The 13,138-nt window shown below is 48.3% G+C and overlaps 1 protein-coding gene across 6 annotated transcripts in view; it reads left to right on the top strand.

Annotated features, from left to right (window-relative positions):
* The window catches only part of IGSF9B (immunoglobulin superfamily member 9B), a 49,729-nt gene extending 41,604 nt beyond the window's left edge, over window positions 1–8,125 (top strand). For 2 of the 6 annotated variants that reach the window (XM_059185379.1, XM_059185390.1), the window contains exons 19-20: window positions 2,318–2,439; window positions 5,103–8,125. In XM_059185379.1, the coding sequence (XP_059041362.1) occupies window positions 2,318–2,439; window positions 5,103–5,311 (331 nt within the window). In that variant the 3' untranslated portion in view covers window positions 5,312–8,125. The other 4 variants (XM_059185398.1, XM_059185416.1, XM_059185425.1 and 1 more) reach the window with 2 other exon arrangements.
* The last annotated feature ends 5,013 nt before the right edge of the window (window positions 8,126–13,138 follow it).

Here is a 13,138-nt window from a genome sequence, read left to right as displayed (position 1 = left end):
GTTGCATTTTAACTGGATTAAGTAGACAAGCTGCTTAACCCTCTGCATTCATTTTCTCCCTCTGAGAAACAGGATCAGTCTAGTGTTTACCTCTTAGGGGTATTGTAAGGATGAATGCAAACTATTATAGAGAACATAGACCAGTGCTGGGCATGGTAAGTGGTAAATAAATGCTATGTGATAGAAATGATAAATATAATGATATGTTAATTTTAGTAGTAGTATCCTTGGAAGTTTCACCTGGCTTGGAAAAACCCTAGGAGTGTTCTGAACCAGTTTCCCTCATGCCCTCATGGGGCACCCTGGGTTATGTGGTTTAATCACTGCTCCCTGGGGCTGCCTGCTTGTCAGATGCCTCCTTGGACCATGCGTTGCTCACCTTGTGTGGTTCTTTTGAAGAGGCTGGCCAGGGCCAGGAGAGAAGTAAACTGAACAGCTGATTCATACCTTTGATTTTCCTTTTAGGTAGCTGAAGCCCTAGTCAAGGATGAGAAGGGGGTGAGGACATCCTGCCAGCATTGCAGAGTCATACTCCCTCACACCCTAGCCATCGCCACCCTTTGCCCGCCTTCCAGATTCCCTTGAGGCCACCACTGCTGCTATGTAGGATCTCTGTAGTAGAGTCTGAAGGAGGAGGGGACGGGGAATTTGCAGGTTGGGTCTTTGGGGGTGGAAGACCTCATGGTGAGTTGGATTTCTCTCCGAGACCATGTGTTGCTTGTGTGTGTGTGTGTAGGTGGGGCCTCTGAGCTCCGTGCTGTCAGGGCAATGTGGAAAATCTAGAAGCTGTCTCTGACCTGAACTTTGGAGGAGCTTCTTGATACTTCATTTACTAAAAGGCTATGGAGTGATGACATCCATCAAAGAAGATGGGGGTTGCTTCATTGGCAGTTAATGCAGGAAATCCCAGAGACCAGAGGCTTATCAACAATTAGTCTGTAAGTTTTTTCCTCCTTTATCCCCACGAGTGTGATGAGGACTGGGGAGATGGGGCTGCAGACCTCCCATCCTCTGTCATTTGTTGTTCTGCTTGCTCACCACTGGGCACTTCTTTTCCCCTCACAGGGTTGGCTGTCCTCCTTTTAATCAGGATTTACCCAAAACCAATGTGATGGAGGTGGGAGAGGGAGATGCAGGGACTGAGGAAGAATGTGATTCACCTCTGTGCACTGTGGCCCTAGAATGTCTCTGCTCCCCTGATGGCATGCTAAGGCCAGCCCTGGTGGGAAAGAAAGAGCAACTCCTCTCTCTCTGCCTTTATTCCTGGGGCTCCACGTTTGGCTTACTTTGAGAAGAAATGACATTGATCCCTGTCTTCTAGATTTTCTTTTATGACTCTTGGAAAAGTCTCTCCAGTATCTACCGGTTGTCACAGACAGTCCATTCTCTCGGCTCCCTTTGGTCTCCTTTGTCACAGGGGCTGCACAGGCTCCAGCGGAACTGTGGGCTCGGTTCTAATCTCATGGCTGATCCATCAGGCACATGACAGCATCCGTCCCGCAGATGAGGGAGGAGGAGAGACCGACACATGTGGCGTCTTTCCCAACCCATTTCTCTACTGAATCGTAAAATGCAGAGATTCACTGGGAACTTGCTACTGAAGGCAAGGGCTTTGCAAGGCTGCCAAATTGGGCCACTAACTGTCGTAAATCTACTCCCACCTTCTTTTATTCTCGTGCATGACTGGTGACATCTGAGAGCGTCAGGGAGACACCCCCTGTTGAAATGTGGGCAGATGACAAATATTTGTTGCTGTTAGCTGCTGGGGTTCTGCCTAAGTCTGGTGGGCACACGGGAAGAAGCCCAGTGAAGCTGGGTTTTATGTACCCTCCATCTCACTGGATCTGGGGTTTCTCTTTGGCCCTGGCCTTCTCTTTTCCAAAGGAGGATAGTCCGTTCACTGGGATAGGTTTCCTCACCTCCTGCTTTAACCTGCCCTTTTACTTTTCTTTTAAAGGTCTTTGTTATGATGCTTTCGAACAACTTTGGTCACTGAAGCTGCTTTCTTCTCTGACTTTCTTCCTCCTGGTTTGAGTGACATGTGATGAAACTCAAGATTAAAGTCTCTCTTTCCCTTTCTTAGGTCTTCTGGTTGCCCTGCAGATTGGTTTCCATCTGAGGCAGGCCTCCCACCGCTGGAGCTTTCTACTGGCCTTTCTCCCTTCCAGGAGCAATCAAGAGGCAGGTGTCAAGGAACCACTGTGGATGCCTGGGACTCTGTCCTCCTGTGGGTCAGCTGTATGGTTTTCTTCCAGCCCCTCTTCAGAAGCTCCCTCTTCTGGGAGCTGACCTGTGCCTCTCTAATTGTCCCTTCCAGAACACATCCACCTGCACCCGGGAATGCTGCTGCACCTGAGAGGCTGGAGGCTCTGAAATACCAACGGATAAAGAAGCCCAAAAAGTCATCCAAGGGCTCTTCGAAGTCAAAGAAACGATCCGGTAAATGGCGGATCCTCTCTTTCCCCCCTCTCTGCCGATATTGTGAGATTGTTTGGTTCAGGATCCCATCTTTGGGTTTTCTCTAGAATTAAATGCACCAGCTTGTGTTATTGTCTCTTTTTAATATTAATTACCAAGTAATACATAAATATAATTTTCATGTGAAAATTAGAAAGGTAAAGTCTCTGATCATCCTCCTGATTGTTTCTTCCCTTCTGGGAAGTGTCCTTCTTGGCAGGATGCATGCTTTCAGAGACTTTCCATGCATACACCTTGATAAAATACATGTATTTTTTTAATGCATTTTAAAACAACATAAGTAGTATCTTAATTTTTTCCACTCTGCCATATATCTTTTGGAACTATCTCTATTTCTTTATATATTTCTTCTCTATTATTTCAGACCTTCTAGTCGGACGTGGGAATTATGGGGTCCTACTCAGTGCTTAGGGGACATCATGGCATGACGCAGCCTCTGCAGGATGACCAAACTTTTCTTAGAGAGATAGGATGAAATCTCCTTATCATAGAAAGGACATTTCTATTGAAGTATGTCTGATGTTTATATCCAGCATTGATCAGTAGCTGCTAAGATAGTGCAAAAAAAATTCAGCCCTTTTTTACACTTAGAACATTCTTTAGTATTTATTATGTACTCTTTTTTTTCTTTTAATCCATGGTTTTAGGAATCTTGTCACAAGGTGTCAAAAAAAAAAAAAAAAAAAAAAGGCAGCTGAACCGTTTCCTTGCAGATCTTTAATTACTGGAGAGTAACTTTCTTTAGGGACTGGGTTATGGAAAAGAGGTCCTCAGAGGCCCCCGGAATCTTTGGAAGAAGTGAGCACTTGTTTCTCACTTAGCCTTTGGGTGGTGCTCTTATCCTATTTGTTTATAGATGGGAATACTGGGGCAGAAAAGAGGAAAATGATTTTTTTAGGGTTTGGGTGAGAAATTGGAGCCTAAAGCTGAATGTTCAGCCCCCTTAAGCCCATTACATTTGAAGAGCCATGTACCTACCTACCTATGTATTTACGTTTTGTTTTGTTTTAACAGAAAGAGCCACCTCAGATGCCTGTACTCCCTCTTGTTCTGTCTCACCATCCTGTGCCCTGTAACATGTTGATGGCTCTCAAATGTCTGTTTTTAGCTCCAGTCTCTTCCATGAACTCAAATCTCATATTTCCAGTTGCCTGCTGAACATGCACTTAGATGTTTTACAAGCCTCTGCAATGTCCAGAATAGAGTTATTGATCATCCTCTTCAAATCTGTCTCTCCTCGCTTCTTCCCAGCTTCTTAAAGATCACCACTCCCGACCTCGCTGCTGGGGGAGTGAGCCTTGCTCCTTCTCTTGCTCTCACACATCCCGTCCAATCCATTGGTAAGGTCTATGCTCCCAACTCTGATAGCAGATCCTAAATTTGACCACTGTTTTCCACCTCGATGGCTGAAACTGAACTCTGAGTTACTGCCCTCCGCACCCTGACCCTTGCACTCGCCTCCAGGTTGTCCTGCTTCATCCTTTGCTCCTCCGACAGTATGTTCTACACTCAGCAACCGAAGTGATCTTATAAGATGTAACAGCATCCTCTTTCAGTCATGGCAGTGTGCACACTCACACACACACACACACACACACGCATCTGATGAAAACCTTCCAGAAGCTTCCCACTGCAACCAGAGCAGATTTCAAACTCCTTACGATACCCTTTTCCGTCTTCCCTGCCTCACTGACCTCTGCGCGCTCTGCTTCAGCTATGATAGCCTTCCTTCGGTCCCTCGAGTACGGCACATTCGCTCTAAAGCCGTGGGTTTCACTTTTGCCCCTCCTTCTGCTGGGAACCCTTCTCCCTCAGAGCTTTGGAAGGCTTGTCATTCGAGACTCTACTCCTCTTCTGAGACTAGAACTGTGCTGTAGTCCTTTGCCCTCGCGTGGCCCTGTTTGCCTCTTTCTCTGTAGGTCTTTCAGTATCTGGAAATTTCATTTCTGTATTTTTTAAGTCCTTAATGTTTGTCTCTTCCTTCTTACTCCACACTAAAGTATAGTTTTCTAGACACCCAGCACTTAACTGCTGTATCTGCAGAAGAGCCATGCGATAGAAGAGGGGCCCAGGGAGTCTAGGAAGGGCCACATCTGGCTCTGTTGCAAGGATGGAAATCTTGGGTAAAGTCTGTCACTGCTGGGGGACAAGAGGGTGAAGAAAGTGTATTGAGTTCCAACCCACTCTTAGAAGCCCGGATCCTCAAACCTAGAATGATGCTTGGTTCCCAGGAGGCACTAAAAAATAAACAGATATTACTCTAATAACAATTTAAATACTAGAGATACTAGATAAGAGATTTAAATAAAAGTATTTAATATTAAATAAAAGATAAAAAAGAAATGCTGATGGACTAGACCCATCCTGCTTTCTTGACCCTCGGAACGACCAGGGGAGCAGACTCAGGTCATTGGTTCTCAGCACAGATGATTCTAGAACAGGAGGCCCTTTGGCCACCAGGCTCCTGTGCCCTGTTGCACTTGGTGATTCTTATTCTCATACTGGAGAGCCAGGATATATGTCTCAGCAGATGAAAATGGTGAGCGTGTGAGGGGGACCACCTTCCTTTTCACCCACTTGATTTTTTTCCTGTTTGTTTGGTTCACCTGTTCCCTTCTCCCTAGACGGTTCTGCCTCCCAGGCTCAGCAGCTTCCAGATTCCCAGGTTCTGTGGCCCGATGAAGCCGTTTGCCTCCGAAAGAAGAAGAGACATTCCCGGCCTGACCCCTTCGCCCGCCTCTCAGACCTGTGCCACCGCCAGCTTCCGGAAGACCAGACAGCGATTCTTAACAGCGTGGATCATGATGACCCTGGCCACGCCACCTTGCTGTGACGCGACACAACTCTAAGTTGTCCTAGGGTGGTCACGCTGGGCTGAGGGGCGGGGGAGGGAGGATGACGGTGTGCCAGCTGAGGGGTAGTCTGGGGGGCTGCTCCGACCTTTGTTCTGCTCATCCTCTCTCCAGCAGGAGTGCAGCCTCCTCCAAATCCTGGCCAGCTGGTCTCACTTTGGGGACAGCGGGCCAGGGGCAGACCTGTAGGTAGAGATCAGGAAGTGAACTGGGGACAGGGAGAGATCAGCCTCCTTCCCGCCTCTCCCCTCTTCACTGGCTTGATTTTTCTCACCTCTTCAAATACCTTTGGAAGTGAAGAAGGGGAAAGCAATGGCTTTTACTGCTCTCTGCTTCTGTTTCAGTTTTTTCAAGTCCTGGAAGAGGGCTGGACGGCCCACCCCATCTTCCAATTCTACATATATATAGATATAGATACAAATGCATCTGTATGTAGTTTGTGGGTTTCTCTATGTATATATATGTACATTGAAGCAAAGTGCTGTTTATTTCTGTGGTCAGTGAAGGAAGGAAGAGGAGGGCAGCAGACTTGTGCGGTTTGTAAGGAGGATCGGCAGAGAGCCGGCTGGGCGTCCTGATGTCTGTCCAGGGTGTCATTCCTTCTGAAACAGGATTCATGCCTTCTCCGCTGAACTCACCGTTCATCTCTCTACCTTCTCCCTTCCAGAGCAGGAATGGGGCTTCCCATGATGGCCAGCTGCCTGCTCTGGGGGGGAGGTAATAAGTTACCACAGAACTAAATGCAAGCCCTTACTTCTTGGTTCCTAGGTGAAGAGAGGGTGGCCAGCAAAGGGCAGACTGGTGTCTTTCTTTCTTCCACGGGTTGGCTCCTGCTACAGAAGTAGAAGCTGCTTAGCAGGAGGGCCAAGAGGCAGGTCCTGCACAAACGCACGCTCATCTGTCAGGCCCTCTTGGTCCAGCTGGGGCTGGGGGCCCTGTGGCCCAAGGGCCGGCTCCTGTTCTGGAGCCATCTGTGTGGAGCGCCAGGCTGCCGCGGCTCTATTTATATCCTGCCTCTGGCTCGGCACCCTCTGGAGTGCTGTTCCAAAGGCGCTGATTGGATTCCTCCTTTCTTTTTGTGGGAGCTAATTCCCCAGATTGATTAATTGCCACTTGTGGGGAGCCCGCCTGCGGCTCCTTTCCATCTCTGCACGTGCCGCCTGCAGACTCTTCCTTGCCCTGGGCCTTCCTCCAACCCGTGGACCCAAGCTCCAACAGGATGGGATCGGATGAAGCAAGGGTGCCTCAGGCTTCTGGGTTCTGGAGGTCCCCTGGCACCCCTCATTCCCTCGAGGTTTATTTACATGGAGCTGGCTGAGGCGGAGGGTGAAGGTGGAAGGGGCGGTAGGTAGGGGCCTGGGCTCTGATCCTTCTTTCTGCCAAAATCTTGTCCTAGTTCAAGCTCTTAGCACCCAGAAGCTTCTGTGAGGCTGTCCTACAGTGACTAAAGATGGATCTCTCTCTCCCAATGAGATAATGGTGCTGCTCAAGAGCAGGGCAGAAGGTCCTGAAGATATATGGGGGTGTGTCTGCTCTTTCCCCTCTTCTTCTGTTGGAGCCTGCCCCCTGGCTGCCTGGGAATAAAGGTGGCTATCAGGTTCCTTGAAGTATTTCCTTCTTGGTGCTGTTGTCTTGGTGGGTTTGGGGACATCTGCCTCTCCCCTGTTGTCTGCTTGGATGTTGGCCAGGTCAAAGCCCAGGAGGCTTCTGCTGGTCTCACTGCAGTTGCTAGTGGCTTAGCTCTGATGACCTTGGCAGGGGGAGGCTCTGAGAGCTGGGGAGCTGCTCCTTACTGGGAGCTTCCATCTTAGGGGAGTGGATTCTTCTCTGCCACACCAGCCCTGGTGCTTCCTTTCTCTCGCCTAGCGAAGGGGGACCGTTCTGTCACATGTCATACAACCAGAGTTCATTTCTGAGGGCGATGAGTCATTGTGATGGAGGAGGGAGGGGGCAGTTTCTGGCCCTCATCTTGCTGATTGCTCTACTCTTCTGGGCTGGGCCTGCGCCCTTGGGGTGGATCCTGGACCTTCTGGCTAACGCCATTCTCTGGGCATCTAAAACCCCTGACTTTACCACTGGGCAGCAGCTCCAGCGAAACGGGAAAGCAGAGGTTGGGCAACTCCGTCTGCTTTTCCAAGGAAGCACTACCTCTGCTACCGTGCCCGATGGGTGACACGCTGAGTACCTCTCCTAGGGCGTGTGGGGAACGGACACGGGTCTCACACTGGCTCAGTCTGTAGCCTTTCTTGGTGTGTGGCTTGCTGACCAGGGTGGATCCTGGCTGAAATGTGAATGTGGGGTGCCAGAGCTGTAGGACTTCAGGGTGAGTTGGGCCAATCTTCTGATCCCCATGCACTAGGAGTTCCAGGTCCTGAGCTTAGCAAAGAAGAGGGGAAGATGAGGTGGATGGCTTTGCCTCTCTTGGATATCCTACAAGGCTGAGAGCCAGTCTTTGGGCTGAGGTGCCTCAGACTGTGGCTGTGCTTTCCCAGGGGGCCCACCAGCAAGCTATCTCCAGGGCTAACAAAGGTGCTGACTCCTGTCTTCTCTTCTTCCTCTGGCAGTGCCCCTTACCTCAGCACATCAGACCAAATAGTGGGAGCTGGGTTTTTTGCTGGCCACCCAGTGGCAGTTGTGCTGGGGCATCCCCAATGCTAGGCAAAGGACACACAACAAACGTATCTCTCAGTGGCCTCACACTCACTTCTCCTCCCAAGACGGCCTCCTTGTGACAGTGTCCTTGAAGGCTGGCAGCCTTCCTGCACCCCTGGGAGCTATTTCAGTCCTTCCTTGAAGAGCTGCAGTGGAAATTGGCAGAATATAGTCCCCTCTGTCTGTGTGATGGAGGGTAAAGGTCGTAGGTACACACTCCCATGCTGGGTGTGTGCACATATGTGAGGGTGTGGTTGTGCACCTTTGTGTGATGGGGGTGTAGCCATTTCTAGGGACCAAATGTCCTTTGTACTCTGCCCTTGAACAATTGCCATGTGCACTCGTGAGCTTCCTATGACTTTTGTGCTCCACTCTGTGGGCCATCAAATGTCTTCCAGACTTCGTCTTTTATGGTCTGGTACCTTTGCTGTAGAAGCAGCTCGGATAAGAACCTACTCCTGTGTCTCAGACTTTTGCCTGCCCCTTCATTCTGCACCCTGACTAGAAACTGTGACTGTTTCAGGGTTAAGTGATTTGCAGACTGGGACAAGGGTACATGATTCTTGAAAGAGCCTGAAGCTGAAAGCATGTAGGAGGGTCTGAGACTGCAATTGCTTGGGGAATAAATGAGCAATAAGGAGAAGGCGAATCCTGTTCCTTGATTGCTGGCTGACCACACTGAGTGGGTTTCATGGCTTGCGTGGGGTCATGTGTGTGGATCATCATTTGTGACCAAGTTCAGCATGTGCTGGTGAGCCCTACCACTGTGTCTCCCCACCTGCCTCCCTAGCTTCTTTCCTTGAGAGATGGGGTGGGGGGTGGTATGAGAGATCTTTGGAGATTCTACTTTCTCTATAGGAAGGAAGGAAGGGTGCTTCATCCCACAGGCCTGGTGGGGTCTGTGCCCCACTTTGAAGAGCCTGTGTCCAATGATCATGCTCTTAGGGGCATCTCAAACAGGGGTGGATTGGGGTGAGTAATTATTTAATATTTTTCAATGCTCTCTGTCTTTATTTTGATTTGGGATCGAAAATATTTAGGGTTGTACTGATTCCAGTTGTTTTCCTATGTCTTTTACACAGAGGAAACTGGGTAGGGTTCAGATGTGGAATTTTCTGACAAGCTTTTTTTAAAAAAAAAAAAAAAAATCTTGAGTTTTTTTTTGTTGTTGTTTGGTTGGCTTTTTTTGCTGAGTTGACAAAACAATAGCTTCAAGGGAGAAACAGACTTCACAAAGCATCAGGGTGACTTTGCCACTTGCCGGGATTAGAATCCAGGGCCAAGGGATGCGTGGCTGTAGCTGTTTCTTCCAGTTTTGTTAGAAAAGCCTTCTGGGGGGTTGGGGTGGGCTGGGGGAAAATTGTACATAAAGTACATTTTATTACTACATAGAAACATAAGAAAAGAGAAGCTAATGGTTAATCTTGGGCTTGCTTTGCTTGCATGTAAAGCTTTGGGCGCCATCACAGGGATTTCCAGGGAGCAGTAGGAAGGAGTCAAAGGGGAGAGATGGGTAGGAGTGAAAGGCAGCTCCCCTGAGTGCATCCCCACTGCTCCTCCTGGGGAAGAGTGTGCATTTTCACCAGCCCTTTTGGGCAAGCTCTGCCTTCATATCTTCTCCAAAATAAAGGGAGACAGGCTCTGGCAGGCCAGAGGGCTGGAGCCCTATAGAGCTGCACTTATTGCTTTGGGGAGAAGGTCCAGATCTAAACTGAATAAGGGAATTGATCGGGTGGGGTACTTCAAGAAAGGGAGAGAGTTGGAGCACAGAAAGGAGGTCAGATTCTTTGACGTAGTGTCTGTAAGGCTGGAAAGGGAATATAGAGCTAGGTCAATCGCAAAGTAGAAAGAAGGTGGGGATTCTGAGATATGACAGGCCAAAGCGGAGGGACATTAAGCCTTACCTTTCTCTATGGGGCATGTGATAACTTAGTTACCCCTAAGGGTGCAGTGTACAAGTCGGGGGGGGGGGGTCAACCCAAGAAAAGAAAGAGGAGCAGTTGTCTGGGGTGGGGCAGGCTGGAGAGTAGTAGCAGTGAAGGTCATTTGGGGGGACAGGTGTGGGAGGGTGATATAGTCATTAAAAAAAGAGTAAGGTGTCTTGGCACATAGGCCCAGACTGGATCTTGTAAGAGGTCTTGCTGCTTAGCCGGACTTCCTTGCTTCCTCTAGAATTAGCCTATAACACTAAGTGCCCAAACCAAACATGGTCATATTCTCTGTGATGTCTTTCAGCTTCTTGTGTTTGTTTTTAAGAGTTCCTCAGGCCCAAAGCTAGACTTGTCTTGAGATCCCCATCGTATTGCCCCCTCTGTGTCGTTAGAGAAGCAGGACCCATTCTCATAAGCTTCATTCGTCTGTTTTCATAAGTGGAAGCGGCGGATGGCCTTTTCCCTGTCTCCCATGATCTTAAACCGCTTATAAGATGTTGCTGGTGATGGAGAGGAAGGACTGGGGTTTGCTTTTTTATTTGTCACCTTTTCTTCTTGAGGCACAGAGACTGCCTTCAGACCACGAAGCCACACGGTGGCTTTATACCTAGAGGTTTGATTCTCACTTTCTCCTCCTTTGACAGGGTATGGCCACAGTCTGATTGACACAGAAGGACAAACGAGTTTCTCCCTAAGCTTAGACCAACTGTTCCACTGTCCTTTTTGATGTCTCCAACCCTGCCTCTTTTCAGATCGAGAGGTAGAATTAAAAATCTCTTCTTTAGAAGAAGTCCATAAAAATCAAGCCCAGGTGGGACTTTAGCCCTCCTACCAGCTTGATGCTGGGTTAGGGAGGGGACCCATTACCACCCCTCCTTCCAACTGGTTGTAAAACCAAACTGGCCCAGTGCTTTATTTCTGGGCCCCCTGTCTATACTTTCAAGTAAGTCTTTCATGAACAAATATCCTCACCATGTGCTCGGTGTTTTGGGTTGCTGAGAGGGTAGAAGTATTTTCATAACCTTGTTTTAAGCTGATCAAATAATTTCCAATAGATTGGGTCTGAATTAAAGACCCTCCTTACCCCAAAGATTTCTGGGTAGGATAAAGAAAAAGTAGGCATTAGTACAAATATCATTAATAGCTCGTCATACCTTATAAAAGGAAAAATTGCAATATCTTGATTAATAAATACGTTGGTAGGACAACAACCAGCAATTGAAATCACTTAGGTATTCTTTTCTGTGATGGGTCTATACTAGTAGCTGGGGTTTCTGAAGAGGGCTGAAGAAGTGATTGCTAGCTCTGGACGCCTGGCTGGGAGAGCCAGATTGGGGAGAATCGGGTACGGATTCTCAGTCCCTGTCCCTGGTACCTTGGCTCTTTGCCTTTCCTGTCTCCCTAGACAGGGACGTGAATGTCTGTCTGGGCCTCTTCCTTTTAGTCTCGAAATGTGCTCTACCATCCCCACCTCTCCCTGGCACTGGATTTCCTGGATTTATTTTAGGAACTAGGGCAAGCTCTCCACCTCCACTCCATATACACACCAGTTAGGCCTTTCCTTTCTTACCCCACTTCTTTATGGCTCCAGGGATCTTGAACTTGTGCATGGTTTATGATGGGGAGATGGTTGGGTGGGGCAGGGAATCTGGGAGGGGAGTCGGGTGGGGCTGGGATAGGGGACTTACATTTTTCAGCCTTAGAAATACTGTGAGCATGCTTTTGGGTGATGTGTGGGGTTTTTCCATAGTAGTGGAAGGGGCAAATGCTGACCCCCCTCATGGGTGATGAGGACTTAGAGGCTTTTTGCTTCCTTTTGGCTTCGGTCATCTAGAAATCTCATCTGTGATGGAGAGGAATAAACCTCCTCATGGTCATCCTGCAACCCTTGGAAGGCAATTTTCATTCTGTCAATGAATATCTCTCTTGCCTACATGAACCATCAGAGGTCTGTCATGAGTAGACAGCATCCTAGCTGGTCAGAGAAATGGGGCTGTCTCACATGCCCCTCTAAAGTTGCCAGGTCATGTCCCCGGCCTCCAGTCCCAGCCAGCTGTCTAGTCTGTGTTCCTTTCCTGGGCTCAGGAAGTGAGAATGTGTGCGCTGTGTGGGTGTGAGGGTGTCCGGTTTGTCTGCGTGTGTGAATGTGTGGGGTGTGAGAGTATGTAGTGTGTGGATGTGAGTGGTTATGGTGTGTATGTGGTGTTTGGGGGCACGTGTGTTGTGGTGCGATGTGGGTGTTTTTGTTTGGCGTGTTTGTGGTATGTGTATATCAGAGTGTGGTATGTGTGTTTGTGGAATGCGGGTGTTTGTGTCTGGCACATTTGTTGTGTGTTGGTATGGGGTGTGTTTGTGGTTTGGGGTGTTTGTGTGTGTGTGTGTGTGTGTGTGTGTGTGTAGGGTTTATAAGGACACACTAATTTGCCTGAGTAGCATCAGGCAGGCCTAGACGACCCTCTTTCTGGTTGACTCTTTGATAGGCAACTTCTGTTTAGGTAGGAGGGTGAAATTAGGAGTATACCATCTTTAGTGTATTTTTTATGGAGATTGTATATAAAATTATATAAGTACATATAATTTGTTCTATTTTAAGGAGAGAGGGGAACTTATGTAAAGGTGGGTGGGTGCAAGGATCAGATGCAGTCGTCAAGAGTGGGAGGCTTCAGGCAAACGGGGCATCTGGGGAGTGGGAAGTGGGAGGACAGGAGACTCAAGCTAGGCAGGAGGAGTGGGGCTCACGCCCTTGGTGCACATATATAAATATACAGAAAACCTATATAAAGTCTATCTAGCTAGCTTATCTATATATCTATATATCTATATGAAGTCATAGTTTGCTTTATTTTTGTACCTGTGCTTAGAGATGTTTTGAGCAGGACTGCCTTCCGCAGGTGGTCTAGAATACTAGCTCATGCCTTGATGTCCCCACCTCCCCTGTCCTTTCTCCATGCCTTTCTTCCTCTGAGATACTCTCTCTTCAGAGCTGCTTGGGTCTTTCTGATAGAAATGTGTGTATATGAAATTTTAAAAAAATAGCAAAACAAATAATACACTTGCAGAAAGGACAAGTGAGCTGAAGGTTGTGGGAAGCTGCTGGATCTGATAGCCGCAAGGAACACAGGTCCAGTATCTCTTGTCACTAGTTAGGACACTGGGGCTTGAGCACATTGGCACAGGTGCTTACTACAGTGAGTATGGAGAGTTGAAGACTGTGAATCTATCCTC

This window comes from Mustela lutreola, chromosome 1 (genome assembly GCF_030435805.1).
Source record: "Mustela lutreola isolate mMusLut2 chromosome 1, mMusLut2.pri, whole genome shotgun sequence".
Taxonomy (NCBI): domain Eukaryota; kingdom Metazoa; phylum Chordata; class Mammalia; order Carnivora; family Mustelidae; genus Mustela; species Mustela lutreola.
Note: the sequence above shows the minus strand (reverse complement) of the source record. Positions and strands in the feature narration are given on the sequence as shown.